Source organism: Camelus dromedarius, chromosome 23, assembly GCF_036321535.1.
Source record: "Camelus dromedarius isolate mCamDro1 chromosome 23, mCamDro1.pat, whole genome shotgun sequence".
Lineage (NCBI taxonomy): Eukaryota > Metazoa > Chordata > Mammalia > Artiodactyla > Camelidae > Camelus > Camelus dromedarius.
The window spans coordinates 19,034,155-19,059,046 of record NC_087458.1 but is presented as its reverse complement, the minus strand read 5'-3'; the positions used below and the strand labels follow the sequence as shown (position 1 = coordinate 19,059,046).

At 40.5% G+C, this 24,892-nt stretch overlaps 1 protein-coding gene across 3 annotated transcripts in view; it reads right to left on the bottom strand.

Moving 5' to 3' along the window:
- Positions 1 to 1,678: 1,678 nt before the first annotated feature.
- The window catches only part of DNM3 (dynamin 3), a 459,300-nt gene continuing 436,086 nt past the window's right edge, over positions 1,679 to 24,892 (bottom strand). For 2 of the 3 annotated variants that reach the window (XM_010984524.3, XM_010984526.3), the window contains one exon: positions 1,700 to 11,156. In XM_010984524.3, coding sequence (XP_010982826.1) covers positions 11,087 to 11,156 — 70 coding nt within the window. In that variant the 3' untranslated portion in view covers positions 1,700 to 11,086. Of the gene's footprint in view, positions 11,157 to 24,892 lie in introns of all 3 variants that reach the window. The other variant, XM_010984527.3, reaches the window with a different exon arrangement.

Genomic DNA, 24,892 nt, shown 5'->3' with positions numbered 1-24,892 from the left:
ACCAAACCTCCATTTCATTTTACTCCAGTCTGCTTCCTTCCCCCACCCCCTTTCTTCTCGCCTGCTGCCGAACATGAGGAAGGGGCTACACCTGCTTGTTGAGGAGACTGAGTAAGGTCCCCAGGGAACCCTTTCATTCTGTGACGACTTGAGCTTTCCTTTCTCATGGTCAGCAAGTCAATCTAAGTTTTAAACATCTACACAGTGTAACACGGCGTATAAAAATAAGTTCAAGATTAAGACACAGCGGAAAAGGACTAAACACCTTAAAACAATGAACTGGTGGAAACCTTCCCTTTAACCACCTCTGCTTGTGTCTGGGCAGGTGGTATGATATGATCCAGGAACACTGTGTCTGTTGGGATGAGAATGCTATCAGACGAGAATGCTACCCGATCAGAACGCTGATTAAGAAATCAAATGCCTGGACGGGAAGGGAAGGCAGGCGCAGCAGACTGTGTCTTGTGATAGTTGGCATCAACGCAGTCACCTCCAGATAAACTGGAGCTTTGGTTGACCCTTTGCTCTGGCGCCTTTGAATTTTCCTCTTTGTTAGTGCTTTTCACTCACAGTCACTGGACCTGGGATGCACGTACATGTGGACCTGACTTGCCAAGTGAAAATTTCAAACCTGAGAAATAAAATGGCTTTTTATTGCATTTTGGGGAGGAGAACGTAGTCCTTAGATTTTTTTGGCCCAGGTAAAGAGCACTGTTAGTGAGGGGTCCCCGTGGTTGAACGGGAGGTCCCTGCCCACATCGTCCATGCTGCCTCTCTCTGCCAGGGCTCACACAGGCCAGGCATGAAGTGAGTGGACCATGGAGTCTGGATGAACGGTGGTGTTTGTCTTAATATGCTACAGTGAGGCGTGTTGGGAAGCGATCTCATCTAATTTAGACCAGGTAAATCTTCAAAAAGAAAATTCTGAATGAAATCTCAAACTTTGGGGAAGGCTTCAGATCACATACTTGGCAGGAGGGGCTATATTACCTTAATAATAAACATTTTACTTGGATAAATCTTTGGGATTTGTCTTTAATGATAGCTTAAAATTTCAGTGTTGGAATTATCATTTGAAGATTAAGGTATAAAAATAAGTTCTCTTTTCCTGTAAACTCGTATAAACTCTGATCTTCCAGCATTTACTGACATCAGTAAGACTCTTTCCTCTCAATGTGGCAACATTTCTTTGTCTTGTACTTTTATCCCAATGATGTGTTTCCCCCCCGACTCTGCCAAATAGAATGTGTGAGATTTCTGTGTTTCAGACCTACAATTTCTCCTGTAATGTTACATCTTTTGTCTCCATAACCTTACATACTTTATCTCTCAGAAAAGTAAAACAAATAGGAAAAAAATGTCTTTGTTCACTAATTATTAATGGGATTCCTGAAGACAGGCTGAAAATTTCAGGCTTCTGTGTCTTTTCTTGATACCCAGGATTTTTACTTCATCTTTCACTTTTCTGTTGGACAGACACTTCCACTGAAGATAATTATTCTCCACCAAATAGTGTCTTAAATCACAATGCTTTAAGAACTTAAAAGTCAATCATTTTCAATTTAAGCTCCTTAAAAGATCAAATTATGTATTTTTTCATCTTACCTGGTTTTGAAACAAGCTTTTAATTTTGGTCTTCTTTAGAAAAAGAAACAGAACACATTTCACTTTTTTTTTTATATAGAATAAACTTTGTTTTTATTATAGACAGATCAAAAATAAAAGTTTTTATGTACATATGACATATAGTGCAAATGAAAGGCTTTTAAATACCACATGGACATGTTGTCAGAAACAAAAGGAGATGAGTGATGGGGGGTTAGGATGGTCGTCCTGGAACTGCAGGAGGGGGTCGCCTAGTGAAAACAAAACAAAATAACAAACAGAAAAACACAGATGCAGAGGAAGAAAACAATGTTTAAATTATAAAACAAATGCAAGTAAGAGCATGCAAAAATATCTCACAAAAATCAAATCCAAATCAGACAAGAAACAAGCAGACATGCAGGGGAAATGAGAGAGGACCACATGGCACCATAAGCAGCTCCTAGCACGTTTCCTGAACCAGCCGTGTGCTGGGTTTGAGCCAGCTGAGCCCACTCGAAAGCCTTATTATTTTGTACCAAGGATGATAAATCCACACCATCCTATTCAGAGCAATGGGAACAGGACCAGAGCCACGTACCTTTATAACTTGAGTATTTGTTTCCTAGCCCTGATTTTGTGATTTCAGTAAACGTTGTGAAATCTCCACGGGGGGGAGGGAGTGGATACAGACATACGACCAGTGAAAAAAAAATTTTTTTAAGATGAAGGAAATTAGAAGGTGGCAGGAGATCAAATGAGCAATGTAATCACAATGCAGAAAATATCAGGGGCCGACCTTAGAGGATTTGTAAAGCAGAATTTGCTCCACGTGAAAATCCTGATGTGACAGCCTTTCCAGGCCCAGGGAAAACTACGAGGCTACATCTGGTCCATGGTGACCCCAGGATTCCGTGAGATTTCCCTCCGTCTCACACTTAAGGGCAACTGAAGGTCTCATTTATTTTGAATGGGGTCCAGGGTAAATGAAATTTGGTTTGCTGGCTCTTTCTCTGTATCCCTAGCCTGGCTGGCATCTTGTCCCGCTGCTTGTGAAGTAAGGGTCCAGAGCTGTGCTTCATTTTGACATCAGCCCCTCTGGATGATGTGATGCAAGGAAGATACAGTAAATGCTACGTGGCAACGGACAGTTCTGTAAGTAAGAAAACAGCAGGCCCAGTGAAGCTGCCCCACGGGTTTCCAGCAGACATCTACATTTAATTTCCTTTTTCTAAACCGGTTGGTAATGAGCTCAACATTACGGCAAGCCATAGAACTCAGAGGCTGGTTCAGCACCCTGCTCCCTGCGGAACTTCTTTCTGGCTACACATCCAGGTGTTCAACAACATACTCACTTCCATTTTACTTCTGTTAACGCCTCAGTGAGTGGAGCAATGAGGTCTACAAAAATACAAAAACAAAAACAAAACTGCTTTTTCATCTTCTAGGAGATGTTAATGGATCCAAACTTACTGGGCTATTTCTGAGCAGTGGTTAAAAAAAAAAAAACAAAAACGATCTTACCTTCCCCAAAGTCCAAGACCAATTTTAATTTGGTCCAATTTAAGCTGGCTGCACTTAAGGAGGCCTCCCATCCATTTAAATGATGAAGAACTTGTTATTGGTCCATAACCTTTCAACTGCGGGGGGTCTGCAAGCCTTTAGCTTTAGAGATCCAGGTAATGGGTGTCCCTGGTGTTTTCATGAAGAAAGTGTAATTAAATTCCTGTCAGGCTCAATGAGATTTATCACCTGCCCAGTAGACAGAAACTATTTTTGAGTTCTGAAGGGGCTTTGGAACACTTTAATGACCTCAGCAGGGCGGGGAGGTGAGCCGTTAAACTGAACAGCGAGTCCACAGTGCTGAAGGGACATTTTGTTAGCACAGGCCAGAGCGCTTTCCTGTCTGAGTGCGTTCGGTGTTCTAGGCCAGAAGGAGGATCAGAAACGTTACATCGTGGAGGACACTTCACGGACAGCCAGGATCTCTGCTGTGGGCAGCAGCGTGACGTTTGTCCCCTTTGCTCCCTTCTCCTCCTCTTCACTCAACCTGCATCTAACTTTCCTCTCGTTGCCAAAAAATCATTGTGGACGAGGACACCGTACCGTGGATCAGAGTGATTTTTGTTCTGTCTGTGTTGTGACCATTTCTTTTCCAGAATTTTCTGTACAACTTAACACAATGTTGAAGTGTTTGAAGGCAAGGGCTGAAAATACTGAGGGTTTTTATAGGAATGGCTACAAAGGCGCCTCATGTGGTTGCCGCCTCTAACGTGAACGGTGGAGTATTGAGTCGGGACACCGAGATGCTGACCCATCTTAAAGCTCATCATTGTCAGCATTCACCACACAAGCAAACTCCACGCACTCAAGATTATAATTTCAGGTTATACTTTCTTGAGCTTTCTGAAAAATGACTTCATAGAATCATTTGGCCAAAACAGGAAAGGTAAGGTGGCAGGACAATCAGTCTCTGGAACATGGGCATAATTCCTATATGAAAGGTTTAATTATGAACACGAATGATGAATTACCCACATCCTCTGGGATCTACCTCAGTGCTGCAGTCCGTTCTTATGGTGACATTCCTCCGGCAAAAACCCCAGGAAGGTCTTTCTTTAAATACTGTGTATTTTTTCTTTTCTGTTATCATCTCACAAAACACTCTTTACCTGTTCTCTTTGCCAATCACTTAGATAACTTAATATCCCAGGGCGGTGGGTGAGGCGGAAGGCTTGGGAAAGAAAGGCAAGAAAGCAATATGAATACTCATGCTTCTCAACTCCTCTCTGATGATCTTAGCTTTAGAGTCAACCTAGAGCCCTCCTTCTGCAAGAAGACAATGGGGTAATGTAATTAATTTAAAGGGGCTCATCTTCGGAGACGGAGAGAGAAAAGCTAATACTGAAAAGTATCTGAGGCCTCCACCAGGCTCCCTAGGAACCGCTGTGTGTATGTCTCTATCTGCTCCTCTGGGACCTCCCTCCCGGGGTCTCAGACACCACTGTGACCAAAGACAGAGCTCCAGGAGGACTGTCCTGAGTTGGGAGCTCTGGTTGCTACCTACTACATTTGATTTTATCACACAACTTTGTGTTAGTGACAGCCTGACTGATCTCACTCAGTGCCTTTTCCTTCTGGCCTAAAGCCACTAAAGCAGTGTTTCCGAAGGCACATCCCTCAGAACACTGGTCTTGGGAGAGGCTCTAGGAACAAAGCATTGTTAGTCAAAAAAGTCTGAGAAACACGTAGACAGTAAGCCTGCAATCTGATATTAAAGCTTCTGTAAAGTCTTCCAGTAAAGAAACAATTTTTAGTCATCATTTCCCAAGTATATTTAATCAAGAAATCCTTGGTGTATGTGTGTGTAAAACTTATTAAAATCCCATGGAATGGATTTTGGGAAATCCCAAATTAAGGCTGTAGTTTTAGCCAACGTGTCTTGCAGGTACTGTAGGTATCAAGCTGCCTGAGTGTGAAAGAACACCCACGAATGGCTTTAAAGGTGGCGATGCCAGGTGTGGGATGAAGCCAGCACTTCCCAGTATGAAATTCAAAGATTCCGGCAGAAAAACAAGAATCTCAAAAACGATCTGATATTTACACTGTCGTCAGAACTACTTTTAAAATACAAATGGGAATTTGCCAGACAGTTACAGTAAGGTCCTTTGGTTTTGTTAATTTCCATCAAGAACAGTTCTGAATATGGAATCATGCAGTCACATACACACACGCACACACGCGAAACACAAGTGCACAGCACGATCCTCATCGTGACTCTCCCTTCCATTCACAAGTCTCCCTTGAAGGCATTGATGGCTCCACCCATGGAAGATGGGTCCATACGAGAAAGAAATTACAACAGGAAGGCGTGAATTAATCCAACAGTCTTTCCCATTCATCTTGTCACAAAGAGCTTATCCTGAACACAGAGGGAAAGGGAACCAGCATTCCCCACCCCCCTTCCTGCCTTCTGCTTCCAGATGGCAAAATCTGGGTCTACCTATGTTGATAGGGGGCCTATCATTGAAACTCTTGTAACAAAGGACCATTCTTTAGTCTCTGGAAACCCGGTTAGGATAAGGATGTGTGACGACTGAATACTCTGCCATTATCTTAATATTGGGGGAATGGAAAGGGGTAACCTCTCCCCTCAATGCCCAATGACTAAACAATGGAGGCCAGCTGTGGAGTCAGGACCTCAGTTGTTTTCTGTAAGAAATGTCTTCTGTAGACCTAACGTTTGCACAGAGTACTCTTCCTCCTGCTACTTCCCAGTTTTTCATGACCACCTCCCTTTCAGTAGCAAAATATCACGGTGCGTCTTGGCAGGTGTCACTTTGCACCCTCCAGCTGTCCAAGGTTTATGTCCTTTAACCTACTAGAACAATGACTTCAAATCAGGACTAAAACGTCTCCCGCTCTCCTGCCCTTGATTTGTCTAGTTTGCGCCCGTTAAAAATCCCATCCTTCCCCAAGTTCATGACAGTAACGCCAAATGCCACCTTTCTCTGCATTGGTAATTCTGGGCCAACTGGATCAAAAGAGTCACAAATATTTAGAAGTCTCAGATCTTACTGATAAGCATAGACACGACTCAGATATGTACAGGAATGGGGAAGGGGGAGTCCTTCAAATGTTATCATTTATTTCAGGTTCAGAAATACAGCTTCACATTTTCACAATAGGTACATGTGGCCTTCAAGAATGATACAGGCTTTAGGAACTTGCTCCAAAAATTCCATTCACAGAGTCCATCCATATATCAGCATTAAGAAATCCTGAAAGTGCCAAGAAGACAGTGGAAAGTATTCCGGCTCAAATTAATTCATCAACAGAGAAGATAAGATTTTGCTTTTGTACACTGCTTCTTTATATACAAAAAGCAAAAGAGGATATTGATTCAGAAAAGGGAGAGAAAAGAAACATAGACAAGCAAGTAAAACAAAGGCCGTATGTGTGAAATTAAATGCAAATCAAGTAACGGTGGAATTTCTGCTTGGGAGGAATCCTTTCTATCAAATTGGCAACAGATAACGCAGGAGGTTAGACAGAGTAATTTTATCATAAGTTTAAAAACATGATACAATGTGCAAAGTTTAAGGAATATGAGGGTAAAAATCAGAAAGAAATGAATGCCTTGGGCCGAGCCACGTGTGAAATCCCAGATCAGACTGGCGAGAAGTCTCGCCAATATACCAATGTGAACAGGTCCTAAGACAAACAGGAGACTCTTCCTTGAGTTTCCTCTCTTGCTCTCAAACATACACACCTTCCTACACACACATATACATATATAAATATCAATGCCTATACTATATATGCTTCAAAATATTCTTAAAGTTTCACAATACAGAGCACCACATAATTTTAAACATACCAGTTAGACACGATGACTGAAGATTATCTAGAAGACACATTTGAGCTTTTAAGAAAGAAATGAGTGATCTAAGTGACCCAATCGTTGTTTCTCGGAAATCACCTCGCTTCCTTCACATTCAACTCTGAGCTCACAGCTTGCAGTCCTCTTGGTGAAATGATATAACTCATGGCTTGAGTCTCAAACATTATCTTCTTTCACTGAGCTCCATAGTTGAGAGGTCTAGTATTTAGGTATTATTCTCCACGTTAAGGAGATGCCTGTCAATGTCAAATAATTGTATTGTTTGCCAAGTGAAAAATGTGTACCTGAAAAAGGGGATGGATGACCTGCCTCTCAGGTATCACATAACTTCTTTCCTGCATTTTAAACAAATTTACTCAGAATCCTCTACTTGTATCATATTGCTGTTTCCCTCTACTGCATTTTTTTTGACATTTACCGTTGAGAAAAAAAATGACTATGTAGACCAACTTAGCTTTCTAAGACTCAGCCCAGCAAGCGAAGAATAATTTATGATTCTAATCAGGGTTCTTAAAGGTAGGCTTTCAGATCTGACACTTGTTTTGCCCTATGTTGGCAAAGATAATTTCTCCTTAGATAACAGTGCTGTGGATTCAGATGTAAATGCCTGTCAGTGTTATTCTGCCATGTTGTCATGGAAATTCTGAGCTCTGCATCTCTCAGAATGAATCTGCAGAAAATGTGGTATATCTCACGTACGTTATGAGAAATGAACCACCGTTATCACGTGTTATGGCAAATACTCTAAAGCTAACTCTTGTATTAGCACTGTTTAAAAAATAGATTCATACCCACACGTACAAAGCACATGTGTACATAAATATTTACACCCATACATATACATATATGTACAATACACATACAATCACACTCATGCTTGTGGTATTTTAACATGTGATTTTAAACCTACTTACCCAGAGGGGCACAAAATATATGTACTTACAGAAACAAATATACTATGTAATTCCAAATATATGCCGTATACATAGAGACACATGCATAGAAGATGTGTGTGTACACAGAAAACATCAACATTTATCACATACTGGTATTAGGTCCCATTTCATATTTGAGAATTATGGCTACAGTCTCTACTAAAAAGTCATAAAATAATCTATATGACTACTTTTTAATTCTAAGGTCAGAAGGCTTACAGTTATATCACAGGAACTTGGTTTTATTATAATGCCTTGGAATAGGATGAGCTTGTATCTGAACAAGCAGGCTATATGCTAATTAAACAGACCCTACCGCTCCTTTTTCTATGTTACGAAACACAGCTAAAAGCAATATTCAGAGGAGTAGCCTTGGTAGCTGACTTCTGGAAAGGTAACGTATCTGTTTTAAATCAATAAATACTATGTCAATCGTCTGTCCACAATTGAGTAAATGGTTATTCCAATTAGTCAATAATGCACAATTTAGCATGTGACAGTAAAATAGATGTGCCTATCAGATAAACATCAGTTAATTTTTCCAAATCCTAAAAACACTGCATGTTTCCTTACACTAGACGTGATGGAGCTGCATCTGTTGTATAGACAACGTCAGAGCAATCAGCTGGGAGGAACTTACACGGAAGATTTGAAGTGTATGGGAAATACTTAGAAAGCTCATTAAGCTACATTGCCATCTTAAGCCCTGATATATACACTGTACTTCAAACACTGCACATTCTAGAGCTTCTGACTTCATTTATATTGGCATCTCCTTTGGGCAGGATGCAAACCCTTTGGGAAATGGCATTAATACTAATCATATGACACAGGACTGCAGTAAACTGGAAACATTCTCCAACATGACTGCTGAAATCCCAGGGGAGGCTGGGTTCTACCAGAAATAACTTAGAAGTAAAATAAAACAAAGATGTACACACAAGAAGAGATAATTGTGACAGTGAAACTGTGGGATTATAATCTGAGAGCAAAAGCCAAAGATGACACATGCATAAAGTCAGTGGAAAGAAACTTGGAAAAAAAATCTCCAATTTTCTTTGACATGGTTTGTGCTGATCTGAGAACACACCAGTGGTTATCCGCAATATTTTCCTTTAACAGAAGGACATTTTTGAAATACAGCAAAACACAAAGTCATAGGTTGCTCAAAGCCAAACCCTGAAGTATATAATCCGTTAGCTGCCTATTTTAGAGAATTCAAAGGAAGAAGCAAAGGGAATCCTAAAAAGAGAATTTTATGAAAAGACCTCACTGTAGCTTATTCATATTACTGTGGACGTTTATTTAAGATACCTCCATTTAGCTGCGACACTACTTAAAAATACAGTATGTTTCTCGCACATCCATTCCATTCACAAAGAGTTAAATTTTTTTCAGCAAGAAAAAATAAGGTAGAGAGAAGATTTATGGTGGTGTTCTTCATACAATCACTTGTAATTTAAAAGCTGAAATTCCCTTTTTGTAAATCTTGTATTCTCTGATTTTTGCTTAAGTGGGCTGATTTTAACCCCTTATAATAAGTTCAAAACAATGCCATTCCACTTGGCAAGTTCTCTTTTTAATAATGGTTAAAAGTTTCTACTTCATACTTTATGAGTGTCTGCTTTGGGTATAAACTACACAGGAAATTAAAGTTAAGTTAACATACAAATCATGTTTGCTGCTTTCAAAGGGAGACATTTCAGTTGGCAAAACCTGACTTACTTCTGCGGAATATGAAGTGGTGTCATGGGACACAACTATTCAGTGAATACTTGGTCTGCTGTCTGGGAACAGTTAGCAGACGGAATTCCAGTTGGCTTCTGGCTGTTTCCTACATGCTAATCACCCAGCCCTAGGTAGTCCAAAACTCAGCCTCCAAACTGAACTATTAACCCCCAGCCGAAACTGCTTTTGTAAATTCTGGAAATGTTAGAATTTGCCAATTTGCTTTAAATTTCAATGTCTTAATACAGTTTTCTGGGAAGAGACTCTGAAGTTGTCCGACTGTAGGAGTGTGAGCTCTGCTCTTAGACCATTGTATCTTGTACTAAATGACTTTTCTTTCCATGCCAGGTCCCATTCTTTAAATATGGTTATCCCATAGTAAGGCTCAGGATTTATTAAGAAAGTCTAGAATGGATAAAGAGTTACATTAAACCTGTTTTAAAGGTAGGCTAAATTTTTACATTAGGGAATCACATATTAGCTTGGAAAAAGAGACGTATTTTTGCTCTAGCTAACTAACCAAATAAATCAACAGGAATTAGTGTCAAAGTGTAGTTATCCATGCCTTAAATTAGATCACTAGAAAAAATTAAGTATTTTCCGTGTCAGCCTTCACTGTAACCTATGAGGAGGTAATTATATAAGTGAATAAAGAAATTACATTTGTCCGAACACTTCTAGAGATGTGATATTTTGCTTCTTCCTTGAACTCTGAAATTAACTAGCCAAATTTATTGACCGACTACCAAAAAACAAGTTCTCATTCATTGTTGAATATGCTTTTGGCATGAAGCAAAACATATTGGCACGAGAAACCCTCTAGAGCAAGCAATGCATTAACTTTTCCCTTGTAAACCACCTCATGCTTCTGGTAAAGTTTTATGCTTAAGGAATCCTAATTTTTAAAAAAATCACTTCATAGCAGTCTTATGAAACAAAGAGGAAAGAAAAAGGATCTAAATAGGTAATTATGGAGTAGGTGGAAACATTAATAATAGACAACATAATTTCCATCAGTCAAAACAGAATGTGGGAAAATAAAATATGTATCATTTAGGTCTAAGCCCATCATCTCTTATCTCTTAAGAGTTACACGGAATGGACTGTCTGGTAGGTAACCTGGGAAGCTCGTCCAAAGCAATTCCGAATATATGCTGGGGTAGGTCAAAGGTCCCCAAAGGAGAGGGCTGCCAGACAACCTACCTTGGTCGAGACAACATACAGAGCCTCAAAGGGTCAGCAGTTTTCAAGAGTTAAACCCCCAAAGTCTGACAAACCATGAGCAGTGAAGGTAAGTGATGGATGCATTAGTAAAACTGGTTACTTGCCTACTGATGTCCACACATGCGACTACTCATGATTTACTGCAACGGTTATCAAATATTTTGCTTTCGCGTAACTCATTAGTAATTAATTGCCATGCCAGACACTTCGTTTAGTCTAACAGGGAGGATTCTAGTGGACGGATTATAGTGGGACGAGTTGGTGATGGGGGTGGTCTCCGGCTAGAAAGAGAGAAAGAGAAAAGTAAAGAAACAAGTAGAATATCTAGTAGAAGGTTGTCCCAAAAACATCGAGAAAAGAGCCATCACGCGCATGCGCATGCACTGACAGGCCAGCGGGGGGTGGTCGCCACCTGCAATGATTTAACACGATCACCCTTCATTCACTCAGCATGTTGTAACAAAAGTGAGGTATTCTGTCATATGCAGAATCTTGCTAGAAACTGAAGTTGTCCCTCCCAATACTAATAAAAATGTTAAATCATTTAAAAGCCATCTGAAATACACTGCATATTTCTCGGCCAACAGCCTATGAACTGTGCTACATTACACCCACTCCGAGAATGAATAAGGTATTGAGGCCTCAGAAATTGACAGGGTTTGGATTTTTATTGCCCTTTATGTAATATTCTCCTTCTTTTGCTCCCTGTCAGGATGTTAATTATCACTTTTCATTGCCTTCAGCAATAACTTTCTCCAATTTGTTCTACATTTTACTTCTAATTTGCAGGGCACTAGAAAACCAGAAAGGTTTTTGAATTCTCTGCAATAAGTGCTAAGAGGCTCAGGGTGAGTGCCTGAGTAAATTGCTCGAGCTCTGGCTCCTATTCTGGGTCTTAAAATTTTTATTCTTAGTAGCAGTATTGCTCACTTTCTAGTGGGTAATGGTGTTTCTAATAGCTGAGGTCACTGATAAACAGACTTCAGATAATGAAATGTTACTGTAGCTGAGAATCTCAGCTTTACCAGCTAATACTCTTTATTCCCTGAACCCATACATTTATTTCCTAATGTATTCATAAGCTTTCTGTTTGTGGACTTGACTGTCTTATGTAACGTCTCAGAGAGTAATATTTATAACCAACAAAATTCAACAAATTCAACAAACAGAAACCTTTCTTCTTCATAAAACTCTTCCACTGATGTTTTTTCTGAAAGACCCCTTCTGGAATTACAGTCATGTCATGTGTCCTGAAATTTTCTTCTGGACTGGAAACACTAAATTGAGCAAATCAAATGTTCTTTCTCCAGATGAAGGAGTAAAAGTTAGAAAAGTTAAAGAAGACAGTTGTGAAATGTTAAAAAAAAATTACAAAGCTAGAAAATAACATCAGATGGCCAAGGAAGAAGCAAAGCAAAAGAGATACTGTCGCTTAATGGTCAAAATACTGTCCTCTTAGGCACAAACTCACAGATAATAGGAGAGCTCCTTTTGTCTCCTGCACTTGAGAAATATCCAAGAGGCTTTAGAGGAAGGGTTCCCTTGGGAAAGCGCATTCCAGTTTAATCTCTTATACTAGTCTTATTACTAAGCTGACACTCAATTTCTGAAGGTGTAATTAGAGATACTTTACAGGCACAGTTTACAAAACTAAACCAATCACTCTGAGTAAACAACTAAGTCCTCTTCCTGCAGAAAGGCTCCTGGCTACCGCGACCACCTGTAATGTTTTGGCAATTTCCTGCTGGGAAAAATCGTTCCATAATTTCCTTTTCACTTATGACCATGCAAAAACACCTGCCCTTTCACTAGCAGATTGCTCATTTTCATTTAAAATGGCCATATTTATGAAACTTATGGCCCAAATTTGAACCTGCATCCTTTCCTGCTTTGATGTGAAGTTTCTAGAGGCCAGAGGTTACGTCCACTTGACTTGTTTCATAGAGTGTTTAGCCTGGTGTTGCCTGCAATTACGTCCTCAATATGCTCCTGTTCGTCTGCGGAAACTGCTCTTCATCCTTCAGGGCTCACCTTGGTGAAGTCTTCTGTGACCTACCTTCCCCCATCTGGATACAGTGGCTCCTGTAGCATCTCAACATATTTCTGTAATTAGGTTTATGTGTTTACTTCCTTGTTTAGAAATGGGCTTTGTCTTCCTCATCTTTGTGTTCCTGTAGTGTCTAGCTCAGTGCTTATCATTTAGCCAATGAATGTGTGACGACTGTATAAGAGGAAGTTACTCCTAGAAGTACGAAACAACTTACGAGTGTTTGTGCTAGCCACTGACGTTTACCTTATGAGGGTAAATACCTTAAAGGGTATTTTATTTTAGTAAGTCATTGCTGTCGCAAAAAAAAAAAAAAAAAGCTACAGTGGTATGTAGGCTTTGACTCTTGGAAACTCTACTCACAGGATATTTGACTGCAGAATTGTTTAGTAGATGTTTGTAACAAATACTAAATAATAGGTCCCTCCTCAGGGACTCTGACAAGTAGTCACGTGACCTACAGAGATATAATCCTAGCATTTAAGCAGTTATAGGGGGGGCAAGGAGTCGGCCAGAATTTGAACTTGAAAAAGGGAAACTCTACCAGAAGATTCGATAATAGGATGGACTTAGAGGATTTTACTTGAAAAAAGTAGATCTTAAACTGCAAATGCAGTGACAGGCAGGATACAGTGTGGCATGGTGGGTCAAAAACTTTTTCATGCATATGTGAGAGCTCTGACCAAGGGTAGTAGCCAGAGAGAAAGGAATGCAAACTGAGTTCTCTTCTGATCATTTGTTCTTGGCTTAAATGTCACCCCTCAGCCCTTCCTGCTCATCCTACAGTTTCCAACCACCACTCTTCATCACTTCATGGTGTTTATATATTTTACAGCACTTAACCCTGTTTGTCATTATGGATTTATTTACTAGATTATTGCCTGTGTCCTCCAATAGACTGCAAATTTCTTGAGTGCAGAGACCACATATTTTATATTTATTATGCATATTCAGCATTACTATGAGGTGATTAGAAGGAAGTGAATAAATGTTTATTAAATAGTAGACAAGCAAATGAATGACTGAAAAGTACCTAAACAAAGATGTTTATCCAGGTTTACTTATAGGCCAGGTCAAAGTGAGCAATGAGGCCAGAAACGCATTCTTTGGGGGCATTTGTCAGAGGCTTATATTTGAGGCAGCAAGTTTACACAGTAAGAGCCCTTGCTCAGAAATCAAAAGATGTGGATTCCAGGGGGGAGGGCGCAGCTCAACGGTACAGCACATGCTTAGCATGCACAGGGTCCAGGGTTCAATCCCAGCACCTCTGTCTAAATGAATAAATAAATAAACCTAGGTACCTCCCCCTCCACCAAAAAAAAATTAAAGAAAGAAAGATGTGGATTCAAGATCCAATTGCCCATTTGTACAATCATTAACCACTAAACTTCTCTCCACCTCAGTCTTCTCATCTGTGACACAGGAAACTCAGACTAGACGATCTGTAATATATGCCTTCCCATCATGCATTACATGCATTATTGAGCATCTACTATGTGGATTGCACTATGCTGCATGATTTTTTAAAAGTCAAAATCTATGCATAGTGGAAGACGAATGGGATTAGACAAGTCTGCAAGTAGCCTTGCTAGAGCACCCCATTTTAAGAGGAAAAAATGGGGCAACATTTTGTAATTTACACCCTCAGACTATATTCTCAGAGCTTGAAAAGACAATGTGGTTAAAGCAGGGGCAACTATGATTTCAACTGTGGCATATAAAATCTGAAAGTCATAAGAGAATTTAGGTCTATAATGAGGTTAAAGAAACTAGAAATTAAGTGATAAGGACTGGAGGGAAGAGTTCCATGGTGGGGACAGAGAAAGACAGAAATACTCTGACGGCACAGTGACTTCTCATTGATCCCCTCCCTGATCTTTGGACCACGCTGATGGGACAAGACAAGGTCAACAATACTGGGCGACTGCAGAAAGAAGGCAGGGCAGGAGACCAGGAGAGCAGAACCTTCTGCTACGTGCCAGGTCCTCTGTTTATCTTGTTCATGACCATATCCCAGAACTCAGCCTGGTCTTTGACTCATGCTATTTTTTTTTTCAAATAAATAAATCAGGAGAACCTATCCATTATGAGCTCTTTAAGGGAGTCCCTAGGGCACTGGACAGGCACTGCATACCTGTGTGGTGAATTAATGATTGAAAAAAGTGAAAGATACAATTTCCATCATGTTCTCTTAAAAGAATTAAGACATCTTTAAAATATGCCTAGTTTCAGGCTAAAGTAACCCATGCATGTACTTAGTAATTAAAAAAAAATCCCTCAACCCTTTTGGAAGACAGCACCCATTTTACTTCCCAAACAATAACCCCTCAATAATCTGTAAAGCAAGCAATTCAAGAGGAGACTTAAGTTGTTCAGTGTGAATTTTCTTAATAAGTAATGAATGCTAAAATGTTTGCCAACTTCAACACTAGAAAAACATTTAAGGTTTACTGTTAAGGTTCATTTCCTTGGTCCAGTTCCTAACCATTCAAAGGGTTTCCAAAGACATTCACCTCATAAGACAGTTTGTTTTGGGCCAAGCAGAGTTATTTGTTTTGTACCAAGTTTTCCTCCCTTTCTTTGTGCGGTGATGGGCTTCATTAAGTAACCCTTATATTGAAGCGGAGCATCTTGCATCACTTAGTGTTTATTGAAACACTGTGCTGTGTGTGTGGGCGGTTTATGGCTACGACAGAAGAGCCCTGTTTCTGCTTCCCAATCAAAGGGAAAGATGCAATACTTGAAGTTGCATTTGTAGCTGCAGGGGTGGATTGTTTACAGTATTTTGGACAATGACAGATTTTGTAAGAAAGCCAAAGGCTCACGCAGGGTGGGTGGCATGGCGGGGGAGAAACTGGCTCTGCTGATAAAAGAGAAGAAGGCATCGTCTGTCTTACAGTCTTGTTCCATTCTCTTCTAAGAATGGAAGAACGAAATTTTCATCTGCTCTTCTTGGGGTTAGCTGGTTCTGAGTGTTCATGATGTGAGGCCAGTTTTAACAGGGGTACGTAAGGATGAAAACTACCTTTCCTCTAGCTTCTTGCTTCCTGGCAGCGTAACACTGATGACTGAAATGGTTTGGTCTCTGTGCCCCTGCCCTTATTCCTCCTCAGGATGGGAAGTGGGATTGATCTGCCTGGTAAATGTGTGAGTGAGACCTGGTCTACGTAGCTCAGGCTCTGCCCTTTCCTATGCTTAAACCAAGACATCATGACTCCTGGGCTAGGATTCTTTCCATTGGGCAGTTACACTGGCAGGTTCTGAGGCTATGGTTCTCAAATTGGACCGTGCATCAGAATTTCCTGGAGGACTTGTGAAAACACAGGCTTCTAGGTCTCACACGGAATTTCTAAAGGACTGAGACATTTCTGGCAAGTTCCTGGGTGATGCTGATGCTGTTGGTCCTTGGACTAATCCTTCGAAAAAACTTTTCCAAGACATAATAAATGATTTTGTCCTTGCTTTATTCGCAATTCAATTCATTCACCAGATACAGGAAGAGTAAAAAGAAAAAAGTGCTGGAAAAAAATCTTAAGAAGGATGAAGAAATGGTTGTAGAAATACTTTGATACCTTTGGAAATTAGTTTTAGGTTTATTTTGTAAAGACCGAGATACTACACTATGGTCATTTTTTGGTGAGTCATCACCAGATGAATAACTACTTGTTTAGGGAAGCTGGTATTTGCTTATGAAAATGGCAGTAGGTATATAAACAAAGTGTATCTCCCATGCATTCCAAATTCTCATCTTTGGAGAGGGTGTTATTGAAGTCCAAACTAATTAATAAGGTGGACTCAAATTAAAAAATAAAAGAAAACTCTCAAAAAAAGACCAAAGATTGACATGGCTAGAGGAATAGTATCTACCTAAGATGATAGTTATTTGCATAAAAAAGGATATGCAGAGAGTTGACTTATACTACAAGTTCTACTTATTAAATATAATTGAAGCTTTAACATATAACTGCCTCAAAATTTAATTTACATGTAATTGCATTTAGGAGCATAAGAGAGTTATACATCCCAGGTTTCCAGGAGTCATGAAAATCTGATACCAACTTGCCCAAGTTTTTATCTTATCGATGAAACAGGTCAAAAGTAAAAGAGAAGGATTTTGCCTACCTCACTACCAGAAGAAAGACATCTCCTTTTATAGGGCTATAACTGGTGAATTTCTTAGAAAGCAAAAGAGATCGAAAACAAAAATTGCTTCTGAGTTTTCTAAAATTGTGAAGAGCACCTCCCACAGTGGACTCTGCTGAACTGGATTCCAGAATGGCTCCAGGCAAAAATGGCTCTGGTGGCATCAGTCAGCTGGGTTGAGGAATGCCCACAGTATTCCCCTCCCAGGAACTGAAACTTCTTGCTTCTCTATGACCCTCTGGAATTACTTAATCCTTGTACATAATTTTTCAATGTTTAAGGCATATATATATATATATAAAATTTGTCACCTGAACAACGTTATAAACTTCCTACGACCTGAGATTACTCCTGTCCTGCATGCAGCCTTCCACAGCACCTGTAGGGGGCAGTGTCCTAACCAGAAGTTCAAGAACATGAATGAGGGCATATCCCCAACGATAAATCAGACAGGAGCACACCTCCAGGTGAAATGGAAAGGCAACTATGACCCAGGACTTCCTCTTGCCAGTGTCTGCTCTCAGAGAACAGACTATGGGATACAGTATTTTAAACTTCATCACTGTGTTGTGCTTTGCTTCATATTTTGAGCACTTATTCAAAAAACAGGTTTGACATATCTAAAAGGTCTAAGGTTAAGTTAAAAAACTGCTATAAACAGTAATGATTTTGTCCACATGGAGGATAATATTTTGTAATTTATTATCAAAAATAATATAGGATGCTATCCAGCATATTTTTGGCCTTTTCAGCTTTAGTAACAGAGTGAGCCAATACTGTCCAAGAACAGTTTACAGTCGATGTTGGAAAGAGCAAAGAACTTGGAGCCCATTTAAAGGATTTAAAAATTCTCTCCTATGATACCTGCTACATTTTAGAGCCAGCACGTCTTTCCCTTGTGAAAATGAACCCATGATTTTATAATGTATGTCACTGGGAAAGTATGAATCAATTGATGGAATTTGAAATAAGAACATAAGGAGAAAAACAGTCCACAGTTTTTATTTGATGATGCAAACACATAATATGCTGTATAAATTAGTCTCCGAAATAAATGGTGATATAATCTACCTTGCCACATTTGCTTTATTCTAAATATCTAACTTGGATTTCAACCATAAGGATAGTACAGACAAACCCACTTCTAAGGTTGCAATAAAAAGGCAGCTTAAAGGATGATTTGCCCACATGAACTCTGCTCAGTGCACAATCTGTAGAAAGAATTTTACAGGAGCATTCACACAGGCAAGGTTTTCAATAGAACAGAACAAGAGAGAAAGTGTTTGTATTTAAATTGTTCCTTAAAATACACCAAGTATTGGGCTAATTCTAAAAATATATTTTGATGAAGCATTGCACATCAACTCATTCTATTTTCGTTCGTTCCTCAATAAGCCCCGTTTGTGTCCGAGGTACTGTGTGAAGAGTTAGAGGTACAGAAGTAAGGATCGTCATTGCCCAGGAATTTCAAGTTGTGTTGGGGAGAGAGACAAGTGAACAGCGACACCAGTGGGGTAACTGCTACAACAGGATTACGTCTCAAGAGTTTCAGGGGCACCTGGAGTCTTAGCCTGGCATTGGAAGAGGTCGAGGGGTTGGAAGGTCTTGAGGAAAACAGGGAAGGTTGAGGGGACTGGCAATCTTCCCTTGCAGGAATAAGAGATAGTATGTACGAAGGGGGGAAAAAAGCCAGAAAAAGTCCTGTCAGTTTGAGAAATCAAGTGCCGTCTTATTCTTTATCACGAGTGGCAAAATTCCTTGTTTTGCTCCAAATCCTAATTTCTAAAACAAATAACTTTTAGAGGGTTTTTAGTTGTTTTAAAAGATGATTTCCACAAAGCATTACTTCTGAGCTTAATTTTTATATTTTAGCCTCTGCATTGTACCACTGATGACAGAGAAGCTGGGTAGAGAAAAAGACTAAAAGATACACAAAGCAGAAGGTAAGAGGAATACAGGGCTGAGAAAACTACACAGAGAGAAAGGATGCTGTTTTAAAAGAGATTTACACGCATATGGCTACTGGATGGAGTGAGAAAGTGTCCCCTCTGATGAGTCTGTTTCTGTCTCTCCCCCGCCATCCACCCCCACCCCACTCCACCTCTCTCTCTCTCTTTCCAGAAATCCCCAAAGAGACCTCCAAGAACTTACATGCTGTATGCAGAAACCTAGTCCCACTGATGGTAGCTGGGATACAACTATTTCTAACCCTCTTCATCCTCTTCTGTCCCCTTCTCCTGCCCTCCCCTCACTCCCACCCCAGGCACCAGGGGAAGGGGTTGGCCAACTCAGACATTTGGGGGAAGGAGGAGAGGTTGGGAAGGAGGTGCTAAGGACTAGCTACTGGGAGAGGCAAACTTCCCCTTCTGAGACACACACTCCTTTGTCATCTCAAGTCAGAGAGAAGAAGAAAAAGAAGCAAAGAAGCGAGGGGAAAAGGCAACACCCTGGATCTCAATATGAAACTGTAAAATTCATTTCTGCTTTGGAAAGGTGGAAGAGATCTTTTGCCCCTTTCCGATAGACAGCAAGAACCTTCCTGGCATGAGTATCTGATGTGGGGCCCTACCTCAAAGAGGGTAAATATGTAATTAAAAATATTGATGCAAAAGTTAACTTTCCAGTTCCTTTTACTTTTGTAACAACAACAACAAAACCTAGCACGAGGAATTTGAAGACTTAGAGATTTATGTTGCACCAATGTTTCATTTCTGTCTGACCGTGAGAGGCGGTGAATTAAAAGGCCAGTTTTAAATGCACCACATGGTATTTTTCTGGTCACTTTTATCAGTCAGTCCAAGTGGGAAAAAATGGGGACAACAAGTTAGCGTTTAATTAGAATCCCAGTGAGTAAACAAAAAAATTCCAGCAGGAGGAGCTCTAACATGCCTGAGAGTGGCTTCAAACTCTAAAAACAAAAAGGTTGAAAGCAAACAGAAAAACAGAGAGGCAGTGTGCCCTGCAAGCTGCCGTGTCAGTGAACAAAAATGTGACTGAGTCCAATTAAATGCTTAGTGCGAAGCCAAGTGATGATACTGGTGGAGACAGACCGGCCCCCATCCTTTCCCTCGCGTCCTGATGCCGTGAAGCTGGGAATTAATCTGCGGTGCTGGCTCTTACAAAGAAGAGAGCGGAAGGCTGATTTCTGGGCAAGTCTAGGAGTCATTCTTTTCCTCCTGAAGTGTGATATTGTTTCTAAATGAGTCTTTGCCACTGGCTCAAAAACTGTATTTTAAAATGACATTTTCAGCGGTGTTTGAAGGCACTACGAAAACGCCTGAACGTTCCATCTCCTTCACTCAGTGGCTTGTTGAGCGCTTTTTGAAAATAAGGGAAATGCTGTGTTTGTAAAAACTAGTGCTAAAAGGGCAAGGAATCATATGTCCCCTGGGCCGTGTAAAGAGTCTGCAGAAAGAATCAGAGCTTTCTAACACACACGCACACACACACACACACACACAGACGCACACACACACACAGACACACACACACACAGACGCACGCACACACACACAGACGCACACACACGCACACAGACGCACGCGCACACAGACGCACGCACACACACACAGACGCACACACACGCGAACACACACACACACAGACGCACGCGCACACACACACACAGACGCACGCGCGCGCACACACACACACACACACACACACCCCCCAACAGGAATAGAAAGAATTTACTCAGGAAAACAGTGAGAAGTGTATGAATTTAACAGTTACCAGATTTTTGGGGTGAGCCTTTCCAGTTTGGACAGTGTTGTGGGGGAGGAACGGACGAGTGGGCACACAGGATGATCAGAATTACTTCACCTGAAGGAAATTTTCAACCAATCTCTTGTAATCACTTGCCAATAAGAAGTCAAGCTTTTTGTTTTACACCTTAATGGTATGCCCACACTTAAAAATTTTATACAAGCTCCTACAGAAACTTCAACTAGACCAATTCGGACCAAAAGTCACTAAATAAAACAAGTCTAGACGGAAAAATCTATGAAAACCATATGTCTTTTAGGCATCTGTCTTACAAAAACTGCCATCATCCTGGAGAAGTAGTTCACAAAATATGCTTTTAGGAAAACACTGCTGTAATGACCTTGGGAGCTGTGCTTAAGAAGACGGCTGGACTTGGAGAGAGTCAAGCCAAAATGTTTACACACGAAAGGCTCTCATTTCTCCATAGCTCTGTCTGTAAACATCACTGAGAGGCTGGGCAAAGGCAGATATAATTTATATTTCCATTATTCTAGAAGGGATCAAAAAAGTTTACAGTTTTGTTCCTCCACACCCTTACAGAATCTTAGACCAAGGGGTCTCAAAGCAACTCTGTTCTCACTCATAGAAAACTGTTTTGAATAATGTTGTACGTGGACGAGGCCAAAGAACCAGAACATTTTCTTCGGATTATTACCTCATCCTGCTGGCCTGCCAAACACAGCTAGAAGGCAGGTGTCTGACAGAAGCAACCAAAGGAAGACTGTCCTGTGTAATTGGGTGTAGGGCCCAACTGAGAGACAAGGCACGTCAGGAGGACCAGGGGACAAAGCAGGAGCGCACTAAGGATGCAGTAAAGAGAGATGTAACACTTTGCTTTCCCGATTTCACAGTGCTTTCTGGACTGGACACGCCTTCATTACGCTAGCTACAGAGTTTCACGTCTCAAAGTTCACTTTAATAAAGTGGTATGAAATCCTTCAGAAAAAGCAGAAAAGCTGACTTTCACAGTAAAAATAGCAACATTTTAACAGAAAACCGAGCAGTCCACAGACCCTATGAAAGTATTTGCAAATTGCAAAGATGCCTTGTGACCCCCAAGAATATTTTACTGAGACTTCTTGCCCTACAGGGGATGGAACAGCACAGTAACAATGGTCGTTGGCATGGGTGCCCCACATGCTGTTCAGTCACGTACAAGACTGAATAAACACTACCTGGCAAATCGGGAAGGTCCTCGGTTAAGGAGGCGAGTATACTAATAAAAGAGGGAAATCTACAAGCTGTCATCAATCGCACACCAAAGTTTTAAGAAAAAGCAAGAAACACTATTTCAACATGTTTATTCAAAGATACTGCACTTTTAAAACGAGTTTTCAAATACTTATTAGTTTTCAAGTATTAAGATGGTAATGGTGTGATTTAGAGTGTTTGAGATGTTAAAACAAATCAAGCAATCATACCAACATCGCTCATTACAGAGTCCTAAACTGAACTGTAGAATATTTAAGTAGGTTAAAAAGTCTACTGTTGAGTCACAGGGATTTTTTTCTGGCCCATTAGTTTCAATCCTGAGTGCTCTGATACCACTATTGTTAGAGCTAAAACCGTAAGTTCGCTTTCTTTCGAAGGATATTCACAGCATGGATTTTATTTTGACTTTAGGCCCAGATACGTGGAGGGAAATTACTGCAGTGGTTTCTCTAGTTAACACATTTATTAATGTTTCCTTAATTTTCCACCCCAAGAGGCAACAATTAAGGTACAATTTGCCTCACATGAAGTTTTACTATTTTAGTTACTAAAATATTTTCCAATACTACTAAGAAGCAAAAAGAAATTCTAGTTTTAAAAATAAGTAAATGTTTTCTTTAGTTTGTATAGCTTTTCCTTCATGAATGGTGGTCTAATGGCAAAGCAGTGTACAGACTTTTTGACGAAGACCCTTGAGCATGAGACGAGGGGGAGATTTATTTGAGGGAAAACCTACCTTCACTCTTAAAATTGGCTTTGAGAGTAATCCTAATGTAAACTTAAAATATACACATGGTACAGAATCTATCTTATAAATTATCCATTCCCAGTGGCATAATTTCATTTTAGAGCCTCTGGGCTGCAAAACATCTTTTAAAAGGCTTCCTCATCTCCTGCTCTCATAAAAGGTCTCATTCTAGATCAAAGCAATATATCCTGAAAGACTGCCTCATGGAAATGGGAAAGCTAATACAGGTAATGTTTCCACGGTGGAGGCAACTGGCACATCTGACTGTAAAGTCAGATCATTTCCCAAAATTCATATTCAAAGCCACCTGAGGTCTCTTTCTCACAGCCCCTCACCTTCTCTCAGCTTTCACAATTGCCATGGGGACACGGGGATTCACTTGTGGTGGTATATCCAGTTGGTGGTTACCCAGACTTCATTCTCTCTCCCAGTTGGTCCATTAGCCTGTCTACCAAAAAAAAAAAAAAAAAAAAAAAAAAAAAAAAAAAAAAACCAGGGAAGGGATGAAACCTATTTCTAAATTTTAGTTGCACATTTACTGGGCTCCCATCAGAGCAGCAAGAACAGTATTATCCTGGTTTTTTTTTTGTTTTTTTTTTTTCAGCGTTTAGACTAATCCCAGTGGGGGAAATGTTGACTTTCTATCCAAGTCTTTATAAAGACTTGGAATTCTCCTGTGTCTGAGCACTTAAAGTCAAGAAGGCCTGGCCTTGTCATTGACCATGAGCCATTGAGAATTTTGCTCTTTGCCATGTTGAGGAAGCGTCTTTTTCTTGATCCTTGGACAGAATGTGTTCTTTCTGTAATTCATGTGAGCTGATAATTTTGACTGGAAAACAGGAGTGGACGTTTCCTGGTGTTTGTGGGAATGGTTGAAAAATCATTCCAGAAATTAAAGCACTAGTTATTTGTGGGTTTGCTCTATCATGTGGCTCTGGTGCCTGAAAAGGAGCCAGAAAGAAAAGTACGAGGCCACGACGAGGCCGCCTCCATTCGCGGTGGCTTTGGACTTTGCCCTCTGTAGGAATTCTTCTATTTCTGGTCAGAGTTGCCATATGATCTGAACTTCATTTTAACACCGGTAACGTGGCTCCAATACACAGGCAGATTTTCGCCAACCCAATGCCTTTCTAACACCACTTCCCTCCCCCCCACGTTTAAAAATACTGGCCAGCCCAAAAGTGTAATATTCTTTTGGCACCGGCATTTGCTAAGCCAGATGGATTTCATTTGGCAACTAAAGGGTGTAAATACGTGTTTAGATTCAGAGACTTCCCCCAGACAACGGTCACGCTCTGCTGGCTTGAGTAACCTAAGGGTTTCAGCTTCGGGCATTTAAATATTCTATGTTTAAGCAGCAATAAAGTTACAACAAGCAGACAAGAAGCTACCAAACCCTCAGCTAAATCCTTAACTCCTTTCTTCTCCCGTTGGAGGTAGCACGGATAAATGCTGCATCTTTTACTTGGTATGTGCTTTCTGAGTGAAAGATGCAGCATTTACATTTGCATGTTTAGTTTCCTGGCTGTTCATGGGCAAAAGCAGCTCTAGTAAGCTACGTTTCACTTCTAATCTTCTCTCGCAGCTGGGAAGTCAGAGGGGAGGAAGAAGGGCACAGCCGTTCAGTCCTGGAGTTTGCTGCTTAGGTAAAATTTAGAGCTGAAAGAACCACAGATCATGTTGTGCCCTGAATCTCTTGTTGCAGAACATGCCATCTGATCATAGCTGTCTGAACCGTGAAGGTTTTCCCTGGAAGATCATTCTTTTCTTACAGCAAGAGAGACAAAAGAGGGCAGTGATGAAACAGAAGTCCTAGATTGTGTGCGTCTACGAGGCGATGTATCTGCTTACGCTGGGTAGAATTTTTCCCTTTTCTTTTCTTTGAGCTGACATCAACTTGTGTGTAGGAACATTCAGCAGATTCCAGTTGGTGACAGTCTGCTGCTGACTGGTTACGGGAGAAATAAGAATCACTGACTGTGCGTTTTTCACTGGTCAGTGGCTCTTGTGCCAGACGGCTGTCCTGGCTGTCTTCCTCCATCAGGTGAAACCCCGGGCAGGGGGGTTGGGTACCCCAAAACTCAGAAAGGCTTTCCCTGCAT